Source organism: Muscardinus avellanarius, assembly GCF_963383645.1.
Source record: "Muscardinus avellanarius genome assembly, chromosome: 18".
NCBI classification, from domain to species: domain Eukaryota; kingdom Metazoa; phylum Chordata; class Mammalia; order Rodentia; family Gliridae; genus Muscardinus; species Muscardinus avellanarius.
This window is the reverse complement of record NC_137804.1, coordinates 6,937,970-6,960,150: the sequence shown is the minus strand read 5'-3', so window position 1 is coordinate 6,960,150 and position 22,181 is coordinate 6,937,970. Positions and strand designations below refer to the sequence as shown.

The 22,181-nt window shown below is 42.6% G+C and overlaps 1 protein-coding gene across 1 annotated transcript in view; it reads right to left on the bottom strand.

Moving 5' to 3' along the window:
• LOC308276925 (protein TOPAZ1-like) overlaps positions 1-22,181 on the bottom strand; it is a gene marked incomplete at both ends in the record, with an annotated part of 38,509 nt that overhangs the window by 4,398 nt on the left and 11,930 nt on the right. Inside the window, 9 exons of the mRNA XM_080715879.1 lie at positions 3,477-3,680; positions 5,438-5,602; positions 8,761-8,926; positions 11,288-11,388; positions 13,058-13,232; positions 14,560-14,626; positions 17,168-17,283; positions 19,589-19,681; positions 19,852-20,003. Of these exons, the coding sequence (XP_080572005.1) occupies positions 3,477-3,680; positions 5,438-5,602; positions 8,761-8,926; positions 11,288-11,388; positions 13,058-13,232; positions 14,560-14,626; positions 17,168-17,283; positions 19,589-19,681; positions 19,852-20,003 (1,239 nt within the window). The remainder of the gene's footprint in view (positions 1-3,476; positions 3,681-5,437; positions 5,603-8,760; positions 8,927-11,287; positions 11,389-13,057; positions 13,233-14,559; positions 14,627-17,167; positions 17,284-19,588; positions 19,682-19,851; positions 20,004-22,181) is intronic.

The following is a 22,181-nucleotide window of genomic DNA, read 5'->3' as shown; positions in this document are numbered from 1 at the left end:
ACTTTTATAAGAATGATTTGAAACATTAAAAACAAAGCTAGGGATATTGGTGCACACCTGCAATTCAAGTGACTTTGGAGTCTGAGACAGGAGGACAGAAAGTTTGAGGACAGTCTCAGCAATGTAATTGACCCTCAGCAATCTAGAGACACTCTGTTTTAAAATAAGAGCTGGAGATGTAGCTCAGGCAAGAATGGCCCTGGGTTCAACCCTCAGTATCACATACACTCATGCATGCATGTACACAAGAAACATCAGACATGAAGTGAGAAATAGAACTGTCAGAAAATGTCCTTTTAGCTGGGCGTGGTGGCGCACGCTTGTAATCCCCGCGCTTGGGAGGCAGAGACAGGAGGATCGCGCAGGTTCGAAGCCAGCCACGTGCGCTGGCTTAGGAGACCCTGTTTCCAAATAAAAATGTAAAAATAGGTCTGGGAGTGTAGCCCGGAGGTAGAAGGGCTTCCAGGAACCTCAGTACCACCAAAAAAAAAAAAAAAAAAAAAAAAGAAAATGTCCCTTTATTTCAACTACAATAAACACAATATTAATTCCAGAATAAAAACCCAGAAGAGCTAGATTTTGTTTTAATGGAATAGCATTTTCTTTTGAGGTACTGGTGATTGCACGCAGGGGTAGTCTACCTCTGAGCTATACCCTCAAACCTATTTTTTATTTTTGAAACAGGGTTTCACTAATTTGTGGAGAGCCTAAGTAACTGAGGCTGGCCATGAGCCAGCGATCCTCCTGTCTCAGCCTCTTAAGAACTGGGATTACAAGCATGTTCCACCACACCCACCTTAATAGCAACTTTTATATATAATTTGCCTATCTTGACTTATGAATCCAAAATGTATAAAGCTGGGTGCAGTGGTATGCACCTATAATCCCAGTACTTGGGAGGCTGAGACAGGAGGATCACAGGTTCAAGGGCAGCCTCAGCAACTTGGTGAGGCTTTCAGCAACTTAAGAGACTGTTTAAAAATAAAAAAAGTATGTGCTGGGAATATAGCTCAGAAGTAGGATAATCCTGGCTTCTATCCCCAGTACCAAAAAAGTAATTTTATGTGAAAAATTTACCTGGGTGTGGTGGTACACGCTTATAATCTCAGTACCAAGGAGGCTGAGACAGGAGATTGCAGGTTTGAGGACAGACTCAGCAACCTAGTGAGACTTAACAAGGTCCTGTTTCAATTGTGTTCTAGAAATTTTACTTTCCAAGAGAAGAGATTTAACTTTTAAACTGTATAAAAGCTTCTTAGAAGTGTTAAGTAGGAACTAGAACTCCTAGGACGTGCACTTATATATAGGCAATATTAAATTATTGTCTCTATCAAGTCAGTTTATTTTTTTTTTTGTGGTACTGGGGGTGGAACCCAGAGGCTTTCTACCTCCGTGCTATACTCCCAGACCTTTTTTATATTTTATTTGGAAACAGGGTCTCACTAAGTTGCTGGTAGCCTCACTGAGTAGCTGAGGCTGGCTTCGAACCCGTGCGATCCTCCTGTCTCAGCCTCCCAAGCGCGGGGATTACAAGCGTGCGCCACCACGCCCAGCTTATCAAGTCAGTTTAAAGCCGGGCATGGTGGTGCAGGCTTGTTATCTCAGTACATGGGAGGCTGGGACGGGAGGGCCGCAGGTTTGCAGCCAGCCTCATGAGGTCTGTGGCAAGGACCACAACTTAGCGAGACCTAATTTCAAAATGAAGTAAAATAGGACTGGGGTTGTAGCTCAGAGGTACAATGTCCTTGGGTACAATCCTCAGTATCCCCCCAGCACCGGTGAATTTAGATCAGTATGTCAATTTGCTTAAACTTAAATGTTTTAATTTTTTTTCAAGAATTTTTCCTACTGTGAATGATGGCTACCAATTTTTATGAACCTAATATGTGGAAACCTACTGTGTGCTTTGTACTGTGTTAGACAGTGCTATTCTCATAATCTGACAGTTGATTACCTCTGAAATTACAGTTAGTCCCATTTAATAGGTAAGATTATGAATCAGATTTTTCTTGCACGTGTTAATCTATGTCTAAAGACAAATCCAAAAGATGTTCCAGCAATGTTTTAAATGTCAATCGTGAGGTGTTTGAACACTGATCAATGCCTATAAATTACTTGGCTTTATAATTCAGGTGCATTAAAAAAAACCCAAAATATTCTTTCCCCAGTCACCTCCTTTGCACTGAGTCTCAGAAGTTACACCGCATAGAAAGTTACCTGTAAGTGTAACCAGGTAAAAGGGAAGTACTATAAAAGGTACTGAATTATATAGAGAGACGTTAACTGCTTTAACATATGGCTCAAAAAAATTTTTTTTTTTTTTGTGGTGGTACTGGGGTTCCTGGAAGCCCTTCTACCTCCAGGCTACACTCCCAGACCTATTTTTACATTTTTATTTGGAAACAGGGTCTCCTGAGCCAGCGCACGTGGCTGGCTTTGAACCTGTGCGATCCTGTCTCTGCCTCCCAAGCATGGGGATTACAAGCGTGCGCCACCACGCCCGGCTGGCTCAAAATCTTTAAAAGTGTTTATTAGGGATGAAAGTATTTGGGGAATGCTAGTGGATATGGAGTTTCTTTCTGGAGTGATGAAAATATTCTAAGCTTCACTGTGTCAATGTTTTTGCAACTCTACGTACACAAACTTCTGGACTATGTGCTTTTTTTTGTGGTACTGGGGTTCCTGGAAGCCCTTCTACCTCTGGGCTACACTCCCAGACCTATTTTTATATTTTTATTTAGAAACAGGGTCTCCTAAGCCAGCGCGCGCGGCTGGCTTCGAACCTGCGCGATCCTCCTGTCTCCGCCCCCAAGCGCGGGGATTACAAGCGTGCGCCACCATGCCCGGCTGGACTATGTGCTTTAAATAAACCACACAATATTTGAATAGTATCTCAAAGGTGTTAATTTTTTTTTTTTGCAGTAATGGGGATGAACCAAGGGCATTCTACCTCTGAGCTACACCCCCAGCCCTTTTTATTCTTTTTGAAACAGGGTTTGAGTTGCAAAGGGCCTCACACTAAGTAACTGAGGCTGTCCACAAACCTCGATCCTTCTGTCTCAGCCTCCTAAATGCTGGGATTACAAGCATGCGCCACCATGCCCAGCTTAGCTGTTAACTTTTAAAATAAATAATTCAGCAGCTATAATGCAAAATTTTGTTTCCAACTAAAAATATATAGCAATCTCACTTAACGTTTCCAGGTTTGCACTTTCTATGTCCTATAAATACTTTCGGAGGCCATTTCTTTCCTTTGCTTGCCCTCTAGTGGACAAGCTGATATACAAAGAAAGATACAGTAACAGGAAACAAGAGAAATGACAGGTTTCAAAAGAGCATAGATCTGTTCAGACTACCACTTTCGAATATGTATCATTTTTACATATTTAAGTATTATGAAATATTATGGATGTATCCAGTATTGTAAAAATTTAAAAGCAATATATCAAATTAAAAACATTCACAATGAAACTTACTTTTGTAGTGGGTCCTGGCTTTGAGCCATAAACAACTCCTCCCTAAAGAAGTGATTAGTCTTCTGAGAGAGGAAAACTCGACAGGGACACCCTTTGCGATCATGAATTCTGCTACAGAGGATGATATGCCGAGACTGTGGCTTTCTATGCAGGCATCTAGAAGTTTGTTAAAAAGAAGGCTATACTGTGAGACCTCCACAGTTTCTGAGGAAAAAAGGATACAATAGGAAGCTGAGTTATTTACAGTTTCTCAGAGTCTTTCCCTCAGCTCCCAAGCCCTTCCTACCCACCACCACAGGGGTCGCAGTTGCTAAAATGCAACACCTCTGTAGCTGGCCCCAGGCTTCGGGTCTGTGGCGTCCTGGACGGCATCCCCACAGCCCACCTTTCCAGCCCACTCAACCAGGTCTCCCCTGGGCGACCCTCAAACTCAAGTCCTTCAATGGGCATTTCTTCTCCGGCTGTTCTGAGAGGAAAGACGCCATCCTGGAGACTTCCAACTCTTACTCCTCTTCAGTTGGTCTATCATTTTAGGAGTTTCAGTAGTCTGGGCCTTACCAGGGGTTAAACTGTCCTTGAGTTTCTTCCTAAACACTCCTAGTAGAGAACTCCAAACTCCAGTGGCCCCTTAGCACAGACAGGACACACCTCTAGCTTGCCACTCAGGGTCTTTCCTGGACCAGCTGCCTGTCCAGGCTCCCCGTGACTGCTCTGTTTTACTATCAACCGGTTATGTATTGAGCGCCTGCTGGGATACACTAAAGACAGTTACTTGAAGGAGCTCACCTTCTAGAAAGATGAACAGATAAGAATGCTGATTATAACAGCATCCCCATGAAATGTGGGAAGTATTTATACAGAGTATGATCCGAGCCTGGACGGAGGCCCTCAAGGTACTGTTGGGCATCTCCAGAACTCATCACGCAGCTCATTCTTAACTTGTGCTCCCAGACTCCCTGTTCCCACCCATCTGTAAGTTCAGCTTCAGCCTTCAAGAGGATTAACTGAGTGTGGTGGCACACACAATTAATGCAGCTACCAGGGAGCTGAGACAGGAGGATCACAGGCTTGAGGCCAGCCTTAGCAACTGAGACTCTCTGAAATTAAATAAGGCCAGCCAGGTGTGGTGGCGCACGCTTGTAATCCCAGCACTTGGGAGGCAGAGGCAGGATTGTGCAGGTTCGAAGCCAGCCTCAGCTGGCTTAAGAGACCCTGTTTCCAAATAAAATATAAAATAGGTCTGGGAGTGTAGCCCGGAGGTAGAAGGCCCCTGGGTTTCATCTCCAGTACCACCAAAAAACCAAAACCAAAAACCAAAAACCAAAAACAAAAAACTCACCCCCCCAAAAAAAAAACCCCCAAAATAAGAAGGCCTGTCAAGGTGGCTCACACTTATAATCCCAGTACTTGGTAGGCTGAGACAGGAACATCACAAGTTCCCAGCCGGTCTCAGCTACTTGGCAAGGCCCTCCACAACTTAGACCCTATTTCAAGAATTAAAAAAGGCTAGGGGTTAGGGATATAGCTCAGTGATGAAGTGCCCTGAGCCTTTTTTTTTTTGCCAGCACTAGTGTTTTTTCTTTAAAATTATCTGCTTCATTTCCTCTGTTTATTCCAAGTTTATCCACATTGCAAGGAAGTGTAACCTGACTTCTCATTAAGTCATAGGAAAGTTATTGCCCCAGAGTGCCTTAGGCTACAAAGCTTGCTGGGCACTCGAGCACTCGCTGGCTGGGATGTGTGTGCGGAGTGGCTGACTACCAGCCTGGAGCAGCAGCTGTGACAAACACTGGGACACCACCGAGAAAGCACGTCCCTCTGCAGAGAACGCTCTTTACAGAAGATGGTATCTTTACACAAATGCTGAAATTTAACACAACCAGAACAGGTGGAGAGATGTTTCTTATTAACAGTTAAATACCAGATGGGCAAAAGATAATTAAGGAGATTCAAAAACATACCTTGAGAATTTTGAAAACCTGGTAGATTCTGCAGAATTTCAAATGCCTGTCTGTAAAGGCTCTTGGCTAACATTTCATGTGCAATTGTACAGAGCAAATTATGTCGAGTAAGCACATCCAGTCTATCACAAGGCCAAAGTGGTGTATTGATTACCCATTCTGATTCTTCCAAAAAGGAAAAAAAGGAATATTTTATACCACAAAGATTATACTTAGTTTAATCACAACTAATGTTTAAGTATCTTTTAGAGAAAGTGGCAAAAATATATGTATACTCAAATCATAGCTCAAGTTTCTTACAACTTAAGTGATGGTTGCTACCTTGAGCAGTATAAACAGCTGCATTGTTATGCTTGCCTTTAATTCTTCACCTCTACATGTATCATTGATTCTAAAGCTAATATTTTTATAATAAAAATGCTCTAGTTATGAGTAGGTTTTTAATATTTGTGAGGACAAGCTCAATTTTACAATAAAAATACATAATTCAACTAGTTCTTGGTAATACTGGGGGTTGTTTTAAAAATAAGTTGGGGAGGAAAAACTATTTCCAGCCGGGCGTGGTGGCACATGATTGTAATCCCAGTGCTTGGGAGGCTGAGACAGGAGGATCGCACAGGTTCAAAGCCAGCCTCAGCTACTTAGTGAGGCTCTCAGCAACTTAGTGAGACTGTTTCCAAATAACATAAAATAGGTCTGGGAGTATAGCCCAGAGGTAGAAAAGCCTGAGTTCCACCCCCCCCAGTACAAAAAAAAAAACCAACCAAACAAAACCAACCACAATTTCCACTATAAAGTATGTGCTGCATGGAAAAATATCTAATATATGTAAGTTATAAAAGAATAAAAGAGGAACTCTCATGTAGAGAGGGTCACCTATAATGCTGAGGTTTCTTAATGTCTGCTATAATCTTCAGTGCAAGATTATAGTACACTGAGATGAATTGTTAGAAATATCTAATTATCTAGAGCCTACTTGACTATGGAGTCACTTGACAGATTTTTTTTTTTTTTGGTGGTACTAGGGGTGGAACCCAGAGGCTTTCTACCTTCAGACTATACTCCCAGACCTATTTTATATTTTATTTGGAAACAGGGTCTCACTAAGTTGCTGAGGCTGGCTTCGAACCTGTGCGATCCTCCTGTCTCTGCCTCCCAAGCGCCGGGATTACAAGCATGCACCACCATGCTTGGCTACTTAACAGATATTTTAAACTATGTGCTAGGCGGTATTATAAATATTTATGAGTATTAATAAGTAGAGAACTTGATTTACTCCAAAATTTCCAGAAAACTAAACAAACTTAGTATCCCTTAAGACTACACAAGTCACCTGTTAAATATAACCATGACAAGTTTAAGTCACCATTCCTTATAAAGTAAACCTTGTTGTGATCAAATAAGCTCAATTCGTTTTTATTAAGTCATGTACTGGTCTGTTAGGAGACAGTAGCCTTCTCAAAATCTCATTTTTCTTTAATATTCTTTACCAAGGTAAAGTCATAGTCACATTTTTTTTGGTACTGAGAATGGAACCCAGAGGCATTCTATCTCTGAGCTACACTCCCAGCCCTATGTTTATTCTTTATTTTGAAATGGGGTCTCAGCTGCAGAGGGCCTAAGTAGCTGAGGCTGTCTGCAAATGGCGATCCTCCTGTCTCAGCCTCCCCAATGCTGGGATGACAAGCGTGCACCACCACGCCCAGCTAGTTTATAAAAATTTTATCAGATGTCTCATGAGAATTATATTTCCAATAATAAAAACTGACTAGTTTACTTAATACCAGTCTCATAGCACAGAAGTCGCTACTTCATGTTTTCCTCTACAGCTGGGAGAGTGTCCACGTCTAGAATCTAAAAAGTCACTTGTGGGGCTCTGGATTTGACCCCACTATTATGAACCAAAAAGTAAAACAAAAAGCTCCTCAGTCCAAAGGCAAGCAGACTTTTGATAATTGCTATTCTTTGTTTTTGTGGTACTGGGGATGGAACCCAGGGGCATTCTACCTCTGAGCTATACCCCAGCCCCATTTTATTATTTTGAAACAGGGTCTAAGTTGTGGAGGGCCTCAAGCTGCCGAGGCTGGCTGAACCTGCGATCCTCCTGTCTCAGCCTCCCACACACTGGGATTACGAGCGTTACACTTGCCTTTCTTTCCACTTACCTTCCTTACCTGCATGTTCAGTCATTACTTGTGTAATATTTTCAATACAGGTACTGGGAATATAAAGACTGAACTGTGACTGTAAAATTATGGTTTAAAGGCTTTATTTTATGCTAGCTTAGGAGAAGGCATGGTAGGAATTTGTTGCTCACTAGCTATGATAAAAAGTACTAGTGCTCAGAACGAGTTTGAAATGTCAAAGTGAAAAGTCAGAATAGAATTCTCACTGTAAAGTCTGCCACCCACAATATCAATGTATAAAATATTCTGCCCTTCTCGACCTTGAATAACAATCTTAGGTGACAGGGAGTGGTGGCGCATGCCTGTGATCCCAGTACTTGGGAGTCCCGGACAGGAGAATCACAGATTTGAGGACAGCCTCAGCAAGTAGTGAGACTCAACCTGGTGAGACCCTGGTTTTTCAAAATAAAAAATAAAATTGGGCTGGGGGGATCCAGCCTGGAGATAGAATGCCTATAGGCTCAATAACCAGTACAAAATAAAAAAAAACACATGGGTGCATGTATATTTGGTACTAGGGATTGAACCTAGGTGTGTTTTACCTGTTATACCCCACTCCCATTTTATTTTGAAATCTAAGTTCCTGAGCCTCAAGCCTCCGATACTCCTGTCTTAGCTTCCCAAATACTAGGTTTACAGGTGTGTGCCACCACGCCTGGCTAAGATTTATTTTTATCCCATTTTATGGTCCAAGTCCAGAGCTTTTTTACCTGCACACAAAGATACTACTGTGTTCTATACTTTTACTCATACCAAGCTGGCTTGATTTGAAATTCCTGCACAGTGGGCTGTCTTCCCAGGGAAGCACATGACCTGCAGTCACCTTCGCATGTGCGCTGTTCACGGGCGCAGGCCAGCGCCAGGCCTGGGCCGGACGCAGCCTCCACTCTATGGTTGGCACCTGGGCACTCGGCCCAGCGTCTGTACGGCAACTGACTGCCAGGCCAGGCGCAGCGTGTGGAGTTCAGCCAAGGCTCAGCACCATGGCCAGCTCACATTCCCTTTCAGTGTACACCACAACCTCCTTTCCCCCCACGACCACCAGGGTTTACACCCCACAGTTCAGATCCAACGTGACGTAGTGACAATTTTAAAGTTGCCCCAGTCGCTGCATGCTTGCAGTAGATCACAACTTACCCCTCAACACCCAGATGGCACCGTCTAGACTTCCACTTTTTAGAAAAATTTCTGCTGCAACATTCACAATTTGACATCTCGGTGCTAACTTCTCAGGACCTATAAGTCCTTTTAAACTTGTAAAACGTATTTTTAATTCATACAGTTTATCTAAGACCTTCCTTCCCTAGAGTAGAAAGAGAACGCTAATGAGTATCATTTGTGGTACTGACACAAAGCCAATGGTGTCCTGCAGAAGGCAGACTGCAGAGCCAGGTGCTCCAGGACACGGCTGCCTGCTCTGCGGGGATGGAGGGTGGGATGGGGAGGGCTTCTCTGGCATCAGTCACCCCTCCCCTACCGCCGACCCCTGCCAGCAGTTCCTTCATCTGGTGGGTACATTGTGCGTCCTCTGAAGACTTCACTTGGACCTAGGTTTCATGCCTTAATGCAGGAAACTACTGACTAGAGGTTTTTACTCCTCTCCAGCTGACCAATCTGAGATCGAGGAAGGAGACAGTGCAAATGGAGATACCAAATTTAGATAAAATGAGCAGGGAAAAGGGTAAGATTGTTTCTAATTCAGTAGATGAATTCACATGTTCTACATGAAGACTTCTTTGGTTTGGATGTGAAAAACTGGACATCCATTCAATGTCTTCCTGTTAACAGCCAGAAAGCAAGTACTTTAAGGTCTGCAGGGTACACGTGGTGTGCTGCTTGCTTTTTGGGTGTTTTTGTGGCACTGCAGATTTAACCTAGGAGCACTCTGCTTCTGTACTACATCTCCAGCCCTTTTCATTTTTTTTTTTTTGTGTGTGGTACTGGGGATGGAACCCAGGGGCATTTTACCTTTAACCTACACCCTAGCCTTTTCCTTAAGATTATTTTTGAAAGAGGGTATCACCAAGTTGCACAAAGCCTCACTAAGCAGCTGAGGCTGTCTGCAAACTGCGATCCTCCCGTTTCAGCCCACAAATGCTGGGATAATCCACAAGCGTGTGCTACCATGTCCAACTTCTCAATGTTTCAAGAAATAGCAAATGAAATTAAGATATAAAGTTGTAGAAAAACAGTTTGAGTCTTCAAAAAAGGTCTTTTTAAACCAGGTGTGGTGGCACATGACTGTAATCCTAGTATTTGGGAGGCTGAGACAGGAGGATCATAGGTTCGTAGCCAGCCTCAGCTACTGAGGCCCTCCCACAACTTAGTGAAACCCCGTTACAAAAAAAAAAAAAAAAAGGGCTGGGGGTGTAGATCGAAGTTAGAATGCCCCTGGTTCCATCCCTAGTACTGCACGCACACAAACACTTTGTTCACTAGTCTAGTTCCCAAACATTAACGACCCAAGAAAAACCTATGAGCACCGTGCAGCTAGACCGAGTGTGGACAGGGCTCACCATGCCCGCTCCCAGGCACGAGTGAAGCTTCTGAAGGACCCCTCCCTCCTTTACCACTCGGGTAAGTTTTCTAAACTCATGAATTTGGTAAGTATGCAAATAACAGTGTACTTAAATATTAAACATACAATTGTGAAATGACCTCTAAAAGTAGCTAGACGTATTCAGTCAGCTTAGCAGTGACCGCTCTCAATGACTAACCCTCCTGTGTACCTCTCCTCCTCAGTTTGCATTTTCTTGTCTTATACTTGGACTTTGAGTCTAACTTAGACTGCTCTGAGGTGGTAAGCAAAGAAATATAATATGGCCTTGAATCACTAGACCATTTCTCTGGTAAACTATGCCTCAAACAGTCTGACATCAGCTGGGCGTGGTGGCGCGTGCTTGTAATCCCTGCGCTTGGGAGGCGGAGACAGGAGGAATGCATGGGTTTGAAGCCAGCCTCGTTGGCTTAAGAGATCATGTTTCCAAATTTAAAAAATATATAAAATAGGTCTGGGAGTGTACCCCAGAGGCAGAAGGGTTTCCAGGAACCCCAGTACCACACACACACAAAAGTCTGACATCAAAGCTGGGCATGGTGGCACACGCTTATAATCCCAGCACATGGGGTTCGAAGCCAGCCTCAGCTACTTAGTGAGGCTCTCAGCAACTTAGTGACACCCTGTTTCCAAATAAAATATAAAATAGGTCTGGGAGTGTAGCCTGGAGGTAGAAAGCCTCTTGGTTCCACCCTCAGTACCACACACACAAAAAAAAATCTGACATCAAGATATAGGGTATTTTGTCCCACAGCATTCTTAGTGATTTAAGAAGTTTTGTTACTTGTAAATATCCCAAGTTCATCTTAAGATATCTTGAACTCTTCTAAAGTTATAACTCAGGAGTTGGCCAAATCACAAATAGAAGATTGCTTCAAATAAATGACATTTAGCACAGCCTCCTCAGTGTTCTCTATAATGAGATTCTAAATAGTAACTAGTTTGACATACCCCTTGCCATATTTGCTTAGTATATAATTTACTCACGAGTCTGGGCCCCATTCTGTCACCTGTAAGATCAGCAAATTCCTAGTTTGCAGATTACCTATACTTTGTTCACAATTTTAAGACTGACACTATGGAAAGCCTAAAGACAGAATGAAGTACCTTGGCCCACTGTGCCAGCTTGTGGTATAAGTACACAGCACTGATTCCAATTCTTCCCAGCAAGGTTTTATCCACTTCGCTGTTCTGTGGATCTTTGCCGACTGGAACGATAGACACATGGGAGAGAATGAAAGTGACTCCAAATGCGGGAAGTGGCAGGTTAGTAGAGTTACTGATGCTACTGCTAAGGCCAGGCGCTGGCCACCTAAGCCACAGCCAGATCTGGCTTTGAGCGGCGTCCAGCCTGTGGGCCAGCCGGTCTGAGGCTAGCCTCAGCAATTTAGGAGGCTCTCAGCAATTGAGACCCTGCTTCAGAATAAAAATGAAATAGGGTTGAGGGTGTAGCTCAGAGATAAAATGCCCCTTGCTTGAATCCCCAGTACTACAAAAAATAAAAATATAGGGCTGGGGGCTGGGCATGGTGATACACGATTCTAATCCCAGTACTTGAAAGGCTAATTTAGGATGATCATAGGTTTGTAGCCAGCCTCAGCTACTTAGTGAGGCGCTCCACAACATAGTGAGACCCTGATTCAAAATAAAGAACTAGGGCTGGGGATATCGCTCAGAGGTAGAATGCTCCTGGGCTCCATCTCCAGTACCACCCACACCCACACACACAGGGCTGGGGTGCAGCTCAGAGGTATAATATCCCTGGGTTCGATCCCTAGTTTGCCTCTTGCCCCTAAAGAACATGTGATAGAGATCAGATGTGGTATGTGCATCACCAACAAGACATCTGACCTCTTACAGACTGTTTACCAGTCTCTGATAAAGATGGGCATAGTGAATAGCTCACATAAAAACTTCAGGTCTGGCAAGGTGGCACACGACTGCAATCCCAGTACTTAGAGAACTAGAACAGGATGATCGCAGGTTTTAAGCCAGCCCCGGCAATTTAGCCAGGCCTTCAGCAACTTAGTGAGATCCTTTTTCAAAATAAACAAATAGGAATGGGGGTGTAGCTCAGGTAGAATGCTCCTGAGCTCCTTCTCTAATACCTCACACAGTCTCAAAACTATGAACTTTGTTGACTTATAGCAAAGTTAGTAACAACTTCAGCAATTTAAAAACTCAGGTGGTGCTCCAGTATAATTTGCTAGCAATAGTTTAACCAATTTAAATGAAAAGAAAGTATAGCCAGGCATGATGATGTATACTTGTAATTTCAGTACTTGGGAAGCGGAGACAAGAGGATTGTAGGTTCAAAGCCAGACTTGACAACTTAGTGAGGCTCTTAGCAACCTAGAGACTTCTGTTTCCAAATAAAATCGGGCCAAGGGTATAGCTTGGAGGTAGAATGCCCCTCGGTTTCATCCCTAGTACAAGTGTGTTGTGGCTAAGATACCAGTTTTTTTTTTTTCCCCTGGTACTGGGGAACCCAGTAGATGAACCCAGAGGCATTCTACCTCTCCGAACTACACCCCCTGCCCTATTTTTGATTCCGTATTTTGAAATAGGGTCTGAGTTGCGAAGGGCCTTGCTAAGTAGCCGAGGCTGTCTGCGAACTGCGATCCTCCGGTCTCCATCTCCCAAATGCTGGATCACAAGTGTGAGCCACCATGCCTAGCTCTAGGACACCAGTTTTTGCCTTCTCACAATCTAGCTCAACAGTAAGTCGATGGTAGAATTCAGTGAGAGGCGGGAATATCTGAAACCTGCAATGCTAATTTGTCCTCAACATGGAAAACATGCAGTGCCTTACACTCCTGTTACGAACACAGCACCTTCATCACACATGATACTCTGACCAAAATAGTGACTTTTTACCTGTTTCAGCAAATTCACAAAAAGGAACACCTGGTCTTTCTTCTTCATAGTCTTTTATGAGAGTTTCAGCAACACAAGCACAAAATCTCTGGAAATCTGCGAATTTTTCACAGCCCATTTTTATGTTAATGTATAGCTTTCCCAATTTGGTCCAGTCACCTTTTTCTTTACAATGCTAGCAAAATTATTAAAAACAAGAGAAAAAAATGAAAGCTATTTAATTTATACAAACATGTAATACAGGCCAGGGACATGGAGGTATTCTAGAGATAAACAAAATTTCTGCTAATCTTGACAAGTGTCACATCTATTCTCTGTAACTTCAATTTTCTGACAGTCAAGTGTCTATGACTCCAGACAGCAGTGCACAATTATCTAGGTCCTCAAGCACCTGGCGTTACCCCAGACCTAAAGCAGGCGGTAGAGAGGTTTTACGGAGGGGGTGGAGGCCTGCTGTGTGCTGTCTCACGTGGTGTGGCCGCCATCACGTCTAGAGACTGCGTTTTACTATTCCCTGCCCCTTCGGAGCTGAGGCCCACATGCCTTTTTGGTCACAGAATTTTTACCAAAGGGGCTAATAAAGCACATTTCAGGGAACTTACTGTTTTTCTACCATAAGAATTTTCTGATCTGGGCATGGTAGCACTCGCTTTTAATCCCAGCATTCGGGAGGCTGAGACAGGAGGACTGTGGTTCGTGACTAGCCTTAGGTACTTAGTGAGGCCCTTTGCAATTTAGTGAGACACTGTTTAAAAATAAATAAAAAATCAGGGCAGGGGTGTAACTCAGAATGCCCCTGGGTTCCATTCCCCATACTGGAAAAAAATTTTGTACCATCAAAAAGTTGCTTTAATGATGTAAAATACAAATGTGGATTTTTTTTTATTTTTTATTTTTAGTTGTACTAGGGTTCCTGGAAGCCCTTCTACCTCCGGGCTACACTCCCAGACCTATTTTATACTTTTTAAAATTTGGAAACAGGGTCTCTTAAGCCAGTGTGGCTGGCTTTGAATCTACGTGATCCTCCTGTCTCCGCCTCCCAAGCCCAGGGATGACAAGCGTGCGCCACCACACCCGGCCAAACGTGGATTTTAAAAGCAGTCATCCTGAAAGTTCTCTCCTTCTGATACTCTAAATCCCTGGAGAGCAACTGTGATCCCGACCTCCCTCATTTCATGCACTATGGTCACCTGTAGCCAGAAAGAAGCTTTCTTGTATACTTTGTGAGTCTGCTCAGCCAGAATTAAAGACTAAACTTTGGATTTTTCTTCTACTTTAACATGCATTAATTTTTAAGCTGAGCAAGTTTTAGAATAGCCCACAATTTTAGCAATTTGCAGGGTCTGCATTTCAAAATATTAACTTGTAAAAACAAAATCAGTTATCTTCCTTAAGGATTTTCTCCAATAGCCACATCTCAAAAACGTTTCCTAGGGGGATTATCACTCAAGTATTTGTTACTGACTTTTCAGAGATTGTAGATATTAAGATGAATGTCATACCTCTATTTCATTCAAGGCCAAGTCTAAGTCACAAGTCCAATTCTTTTTAAGTTGCTTCATCTGGAACCTTTAATGAGAGAGGAGAGTCAGGCTTCATTCCCCTTCGGAGTCACGGCTGCTCATGGTGCTGTTTGCACCTCAGGTACCCAAGAACAACGAACGCAGAAAGTGTGCCCTAAAACTATTGCCGGGCGTGGTGGCGCACGCTTGTAATCCCCGCGCTTGGGAGGCGGAGACAGGAGGATGGCACAGGTTCGAAGCCTGCCGCGCTGGCTTAAGAGACCCTGTTTCCAAAAATAAAAAGAGTATAAGAATAGGTCTGGGAGTGTAGCCCAGAGGTAGAAGGGCTTCCAGGAACCCCAGTATCACCACCACACACGAAAAAACCCCACAAAAAATACCAACCAAACAAACAAAACTATTGCCAGTCTCAAAAACAAGCAGTTGTAGGTGTTTTATGTGGAAGTTACACCAATTCGGAAACACGACTGGCGTCAGGTGGGGAGCAGATGCCAGTGGAGTGATGGGGCTGGGGGAGGGAGAAGGGGCTATGCCGAGTGCAAGAGCTGAGTAACGCTACGGATGCAGCCGAGTGAGCGAGCCCAGCGTCCTAGACACGAACCCGAGGAAGCGCTGCAGGAGCCTAGGGAAGGAGAAAGCAAGTTCCTTACACACCCATGCATCCAGCCCACCAGCAAAGCCGAAACGGCAGAACAACCGAACAGAGGCCAACTCCCAGCCTGAGCGCCAGTCCTACCTCAGCACTCCACAGGGTCTGTGGCAGCCAGACAGGTTAAGAAGAAAAGCCAACTGAACCTGGGAGGACTGAGAAGAGGGACGACCAGGCCCTAGTTCTTAATCGTAGAAAAGCCCTGGCTTTTCCCCTAAGTACGATGTCTGCTGCAGATTCCTTACACATGTTCTTTAGCAAGCTTATGAATAAAGCTTATTTATTCATAACTTGCTGAGTTTCTCATCCTGTGCAGATGTTGAATTCTGTCAAATGCCCTCTGTACTGACAGATGTGCTTTACGTTGCTACTGGTATGCTGGATTACACTGGCTGCTTTCCAAGTAACAAGAAAATACTAAGACTTCTCTGAATTACTGGAATAAGCCCCACTTGGTTGTGATGTATATAACTCATCACTGCATTTGATATACTAGTATTTTTTGCATATAGGCTCAGGAGAGACATTGTAGTAGTTTTTCTTCTTTATGTACTCTGTTATTTGGGTAATACTGACCTGAAAATATACAGGTAGCTATTCCTTTACTCTTTTCTGGAAGTGACTGTAAATTCATGCTGATCCCTTTAGATAACTCACTAAGCAGCGGAGGCTGCCCCGGAACCTGTGACCCCCAAGTTGCAGAGGAGCTCACTCAGCAGCGGAGGCTGCCCGGAACCTGTGACCCCCTCTCAGCTTCTCCAGGGCTGGGATCACACGGGTGCGCCCCGCTGGGCTCAGCTCATTGTTCTGAGACTGCTTCTAAGCCAAGGACTGGAAGTGTGCTGCTTTGTGACTGGAGACTCCCCCTTATCCTCTCCTGGTTCTTCTAGCTGGACTCCTTTTTGGTTAGAGGATGTGAATGGTACACTGACATTTTCTTGAGGTTTGATTTATCATCCAGGACACGAGGTGTCTTGGCGAGTGCTCCACGGCTGCTTGCAGCAGTGCGGAGGCTGTCTGTCAGAGCCTGTTGATTAGCGGTGCCGTTTCTTCTATCAGTTGCAGAGAGGGGAAAGACATGTGAAGTCCCTGACCAGAGCTATCTGCTTAGTTCTCCTTTCATTCCTATAACTTTGACTCATGATTTCCAACTGTCTCTTGGTGTACTGGCTGACTTATAATTACGTAACGCTCTTTTTTGAACCTGGTGATTTCCACTGCTCTGACTTCTACTTGGATTCATCTCCTTTTAAAACTAACATGTGCATAGTTTTGACTACTCACCTCCCTCTGGCCTTCCACAGAAGCTCCTTCTGAGGGTAGTCACACTTTTAAATACACCCTACCAAATGTTATCCTTTAATTGTTACATTTAGAACATTTTCACCAACATGGGTCTTGGATATCATTCTAAATCAGTTCATAAATTCTTCACTATTTTCATAGCTATGAAGCATAGTACCCCACTGTGTGGATATATTCGAGGTGATTCAACTAAGGGCATTTAGATTATCTCCAATATTATACAATTAAAACGAACGCTACAATGAATCATCTGATATACTTTTATCGACAGGCATTTTCAGGGTTTATTTCTAGAATTGGGATCACTGGGACAAAAAGTACACTGGAACAACTACTAGGAAATCTATACAGAGTCAAACACTATAGTATAAAAAGTCTAAATGTCCATTAAAACAAATTTCCCAATCCTAGGAAAGGTTAATTATTTTAAAGAGTTAGGAAAACCCCAACGCCAGATGCCAAGATGAAACGAGGCTGAGCAGAGGCCGCCGGCTAAGGCAGCTCACAGCTGAGGCCAGAGGGCAGCTTAGGACGGACAGATGCTTCGCAGGAGCAGTTGCCAATGCTTGGCCCGCACCCTTTATTGGTTCCCACCAAAATACATATGTTTTAGCCTAAATTATGATTTCTCACCTGGATTTGATTTCCAGAACTGCAGTTATTTCTTGTTTGGATGCCTGTACTTGGCATAAAAGCCTAACGATATAATTAAAGTGCTCTGGGTCAAGCATCATCCCAGCTTCAACAAGCTGCAGAAGGAAGAAAGTCATTCTTATGAAGCTGTGAAAGACGAGAAGCCAGTGTGTGTGGAACAGCTAGGAAACTGATGGGAGTGAAACATGGGGACAGGTAGAGTTAAACACTTAAAGCACATTTTCAACTGTTAGGAACCACAATAAAAATGAATTAAGAATTTAAAGCAAAAACAAAGCTCTAATTATAACAGTTGGATTTCCTTCCTGTTTGTTATCCTCTTATTTGCACTGTTTGTATTTGGTAGTTGGCATTGAAACCAGGGGCTCTCTACCTCTGACCTATACCCCCCTTTAAAAAGCTAGCCCATGCCAACGAGGCCGGCATTGGAGCCTGCCGTGAGGCTAGGCCGGTGCTGGGGCCTCCGAGGCCGGGATTGGAATCCTGCCAAGGGGTTAGGCCAGTGCAGGGGCCAATGGCCAGCATCGGAGCCTGACGTGAGGCAAGTTCACTCCTGTGGCCTCCAAGGCCGGGACCAAAGCCAGCTTAGGGGTTAGACCGGTGCAGGGGCCAGCAAGACCAGAACTGGGGCCTCCCATGAGGCAAGGCCGCTGCTTGAGCCAGTGAGGTCTGGATCAGTCCACTGAGTAGCCAGGCCACTACTGGGACCATCAAGAGTGGGATCGGTACTTGCAACGCAGCATGCACAGAGAAATATCGCAGAAAATATAAATCAGACGCTTCTCTTAATCAGCAATAACTAGGAGGAAAAGGGCAACAGGAAGAGGTTGAGCTATAGAAAGGGCCCTATAGTGAAGCAACTAATGTGACCAATCAGAGGGTATGTAATACTGGAGGACGGAGCCTCTTTAAAACGCAGGAGGTACATAAACAAATGTATCAAAGTAAATCACCAAAGAAGCTGGGATGGAGGGAGGGGGAGGGAATGGGATGGGGGCTGGAGGAGGGCTAATTGGATGATGTGTGCTTGTATATCCTCTCAAGTCTTGTACTCCAATGTGATTAATATATGACTACAATGCACCAATTTAAAAAATAAATTAATAAAAAAAAAGCTAGCCCATTTTGAAATAGGGTCTAAGTTACTGAGGCTGGCCTCTACCCTATGATCTTCCTGTCTCAGACTCCCCAAGTACCTCGGGATTTCAGGTTATTTGCCACGATATGTGGCTTATATTTTATAAAGAGAAAACGGCTTCTCTTCTACACTTATTTATTGTCTTAGTTTCCCAGTTACAAAGTAATGGAGTAAGCATCATGATTATTTATGGTGGTGGGCATTGAACCCTGGAGCATTCCACCTTTGAGCTACATCCCCAGCCCTATTTATTTTGAAACAGGATCTAAGTTGTAGAAGGCCTAAGTAGCTGAGGCTGACTGCAAAACTGCAATCCTCCTGTCTCAGCCTTCCAAGGACTGGGATTCAAGTGTGTGCCATCCCACCTGGCATTTTACTTTCATGCTGTACAACACTCAAAACAAGTCCTGCTGGTCTCTGTATTCACCGACCAGGGAGACTTGACTAGATAGACAACTAAACAAGCCTGCAGAAAAGCATGTTACTTATCTGGTTACCAACACTTAAAAAATCTACCTTCAACATGCTCGAAAACCAGGGTAAGTTTAAACTGTCTGGCAAACTAGGTTAGTAACAAGTGCAAGCGGCGTATATGAGCTCTCCATTTCTCTCAACAGGGCTTCGTCACCACTGACCCAAGACTCTCCCAGGGAAACTTAGAAATAAGCAACTTAGCCGGGCGTGGTGGCGCACGCTTGTCATCCCTGCACTTGGGAGGCAGAGACAGGAGGATCGCGCAGGTTCAAAGCCAGCCTCGCTGGCTTAAGAGACCCTGTTTCCAAATTAAAAAATATAAAAAAATAGGTCTGGGAGTGTAGCCCGGAGGTAGAAGGGTTTCCAGGAACCCCAGTACCATCAAATGAAAAAAAAAAAAAACTTTAAGAGACATCTTCATACGAATCATGCATAAATGAAAACCATTGTCTTTGTTAGCTATTTTCCTCTAAGAGCAATTTTAGTTGGGATGGGAACCCAGGGGCATTGTACCTCTGGGCTATACTAGCCCCATTTTTTATTCTTTACTTTGAAACAGGGTCTCACTGAGTTGCAGAGGGCCTAAGTAGCTAAGGCTGCCTGCAAACCACAATCCTTCTGTCTCAGTCTCAAATGCTGGGATTATAACTGTGTGCCACCACGCCCAGCTGAAAACAGTTCTAAAAACAGAATTCCTTGGTATCCAGAATACCAAAGGCAGAGCAAGGGCATAAGCGGAACTCTTTTCTTGGTTGTTCACTTTAGGTATCAGAAAATAAAAGTCATACCTTGCAGAGGAGATCGATTACAGCAGGCACAGCATTCCTTAGTTTCATAGTTGCCACATGCTCAAATATTTTTAGTAATATTTTCAGAGAAGGCTGGACAAAAGAAATTACACTCATTTTCATATCATTCAACACACCTTAAATTTGTCAAATTTGTTTATGCTGAAAAACAAATGTTTTCCAGCAAGTATTCAATGAACACAAATTTAACTACTAATTTCAACAAATAAGAAACTTAAGAAATATGTATTTAAGTTACTTACCAGCATCTTAATCATTATGCTGAGGTTCAGTACCTGAAATGTTTCTTTCAATAAACAATGTTTGAGTAAAGAAATCAGAAGATCATTCAGCACTTGTAAATCAAAGTGCACACCTGGAGGGAATTTTCTGTAGTACTCGATAAATATGGTTACTGAAAGGGAAAGAAATAGTTATTTGCTGTGTTTACAACATCCAACTTTTCTAAATTTTCTGTATTTAATAAAGTGGCATAAATTTTCTTGAAAGTTCCAGAAATATTTGATGAAAATAAAATCAAGTCAAAATGGCAATAATATCTGAAGTTAACCAAGAAGGCTCAAGGCACTGGCTAGGTAACTCATGTTCTACTCACAAAAAACAAGTCCAAACTGCAAAATGCTCTCGGGGTCCAGTTCCTGGAGTGGTGGCCTGGATGTGTATGAGGGACTATGTGATTTGGTGAAGGGTGCTGACTCTTGTGACTCATACTTATTCTGGTTGTTTTAACTCCACCAAAAGCCATACCAAGATTATGAAGGACAATCAAGTTGGCTTCATTCCAGGAATGCAAGGATGGTTCAACAAGTCAGTAAGTCATCACATAACTCCCATTCAGGTGAAGGAATTAGAGATTGATGAAACCCACCTCATCATAGAAGAAGACCCTAAGCTAATGTACTAGATGGGGAAAAACAAAGTATTTCCTTTTAAGTCAGGAACAAGACAATGCCTATAATCACCACTCCAATGTAACACTTGAAACCTTAATCAGAGCAGTTAAAAGGAAACTAAAGGGAATAGGAAAGTTAAGAGTATGCTTGTAGATGACATGACTATAGACCCAAACTCAACCAGAAGACTTCTAAAGCTGACACAAATTCAGCAAAGCAGCCAGAGACAAATCAACTTAGAGATCAACAGCTTTTCTATGCATCGACAACAGTCATTAAAAAAGAAATCTAGAACACTGAGGACATCTTTGATTCCTGTTTACAACTGTGTACATTTTAGTAAAAATGACAATACTGGTTTCTTGTTATCCACCCAATTCCATTATTTATTTATTTATTTATTTATTTATTTATTTATTGGTGCACTGTATTCATACATCATAATGGGTTAAAAAAATACTTTTGTAGACATACATGCACACATTGCCCAGTTAGCCCCTACCCGATCCCCAACCCGTTCCCTCCCCATCCCTCCTTCCCATGCTTGGCTTAGTGGTTGACAGTATTATAGCAATTTATCCAATATTAACGATGATAATCTCACATAACAGTTTCATTTGTCTGATACCAAGCTTTTGATGACTTAAAGATAACATTTCAATAATTCTTTTTGCTTTCTTACCAGAGAATATTTTTTTCAGGTAAAACTATCATACATTTATTTTTCAGAAAAAAATCTATCCTAGTATGGAATATGGACTCTAGATACCCAAAACGATTTCAAAAAAGAACAAAGCTAGAAGATGTATATTTTCTGATTTCAAACCATATAAAGCTACAATACTTGAAACAGTGTAGTACTGTTCTAAAGGCAGATATAGAAACCATTGGAGTTAAATAAAAGCCTAGAGATAAATTCTTCCATATGTTGTCAAGTTATTTTTGACAAGGTTTCCATGAACATTTGGTGGAGGAAATAATCTTTTAAATATTGTTGAAAAATATTACATGAAAAAGAATAAAATTGGACCCTTACCTAACACCATATACAAATATTAACTCAAAATAGATAAGACATAAATATAAATCTTAAGACTATAAACTTTAAGAAAATATGGGTCATAAAACCTCACAACATTGAAATTGGCAGTGATTTCTTGGATTTGATTTCAATGGCACAGGCAACAAAAGGGTAAACAAACTCCCTAAAAAAAAATATTGTATATTCAAAGACAATGTAAACAGAGTTAAAAGTTACTGATAGAATGGGATAAAATATTTCCAAATGCTATATCTGAAGGTGTATTAATATTCCAACTAGAAATCCTAAAAATTAGCAACAATAAAAGCAAACAATACAATTTAGAGATAGGTAAAAGACTAACAATCTCTACAGATAACCAATCTTAGTTGTCTGTTGGATGGAAAATCTTGTTTCTCTGGTTCTGGTGTGTGTTAACTATTTCTTCTTTGTAGTTAATCTCTTTGAGTATTTCCTCTAGCGCTGGTTTTGAAGACATAAATTCCTTCAGTTTCTGTTTGTCATGGAAGCTTCTTATTTCCCCATCTAATTTGATAGAAAGCTTTGCTGGGTAGGAAATTTTTGGCTGGAAGTTGTTTTCTTTCAGAGTTTGGAATATGTTACTCCAAGCCCTTCTGGCTCTCATGACTTGGTTTGG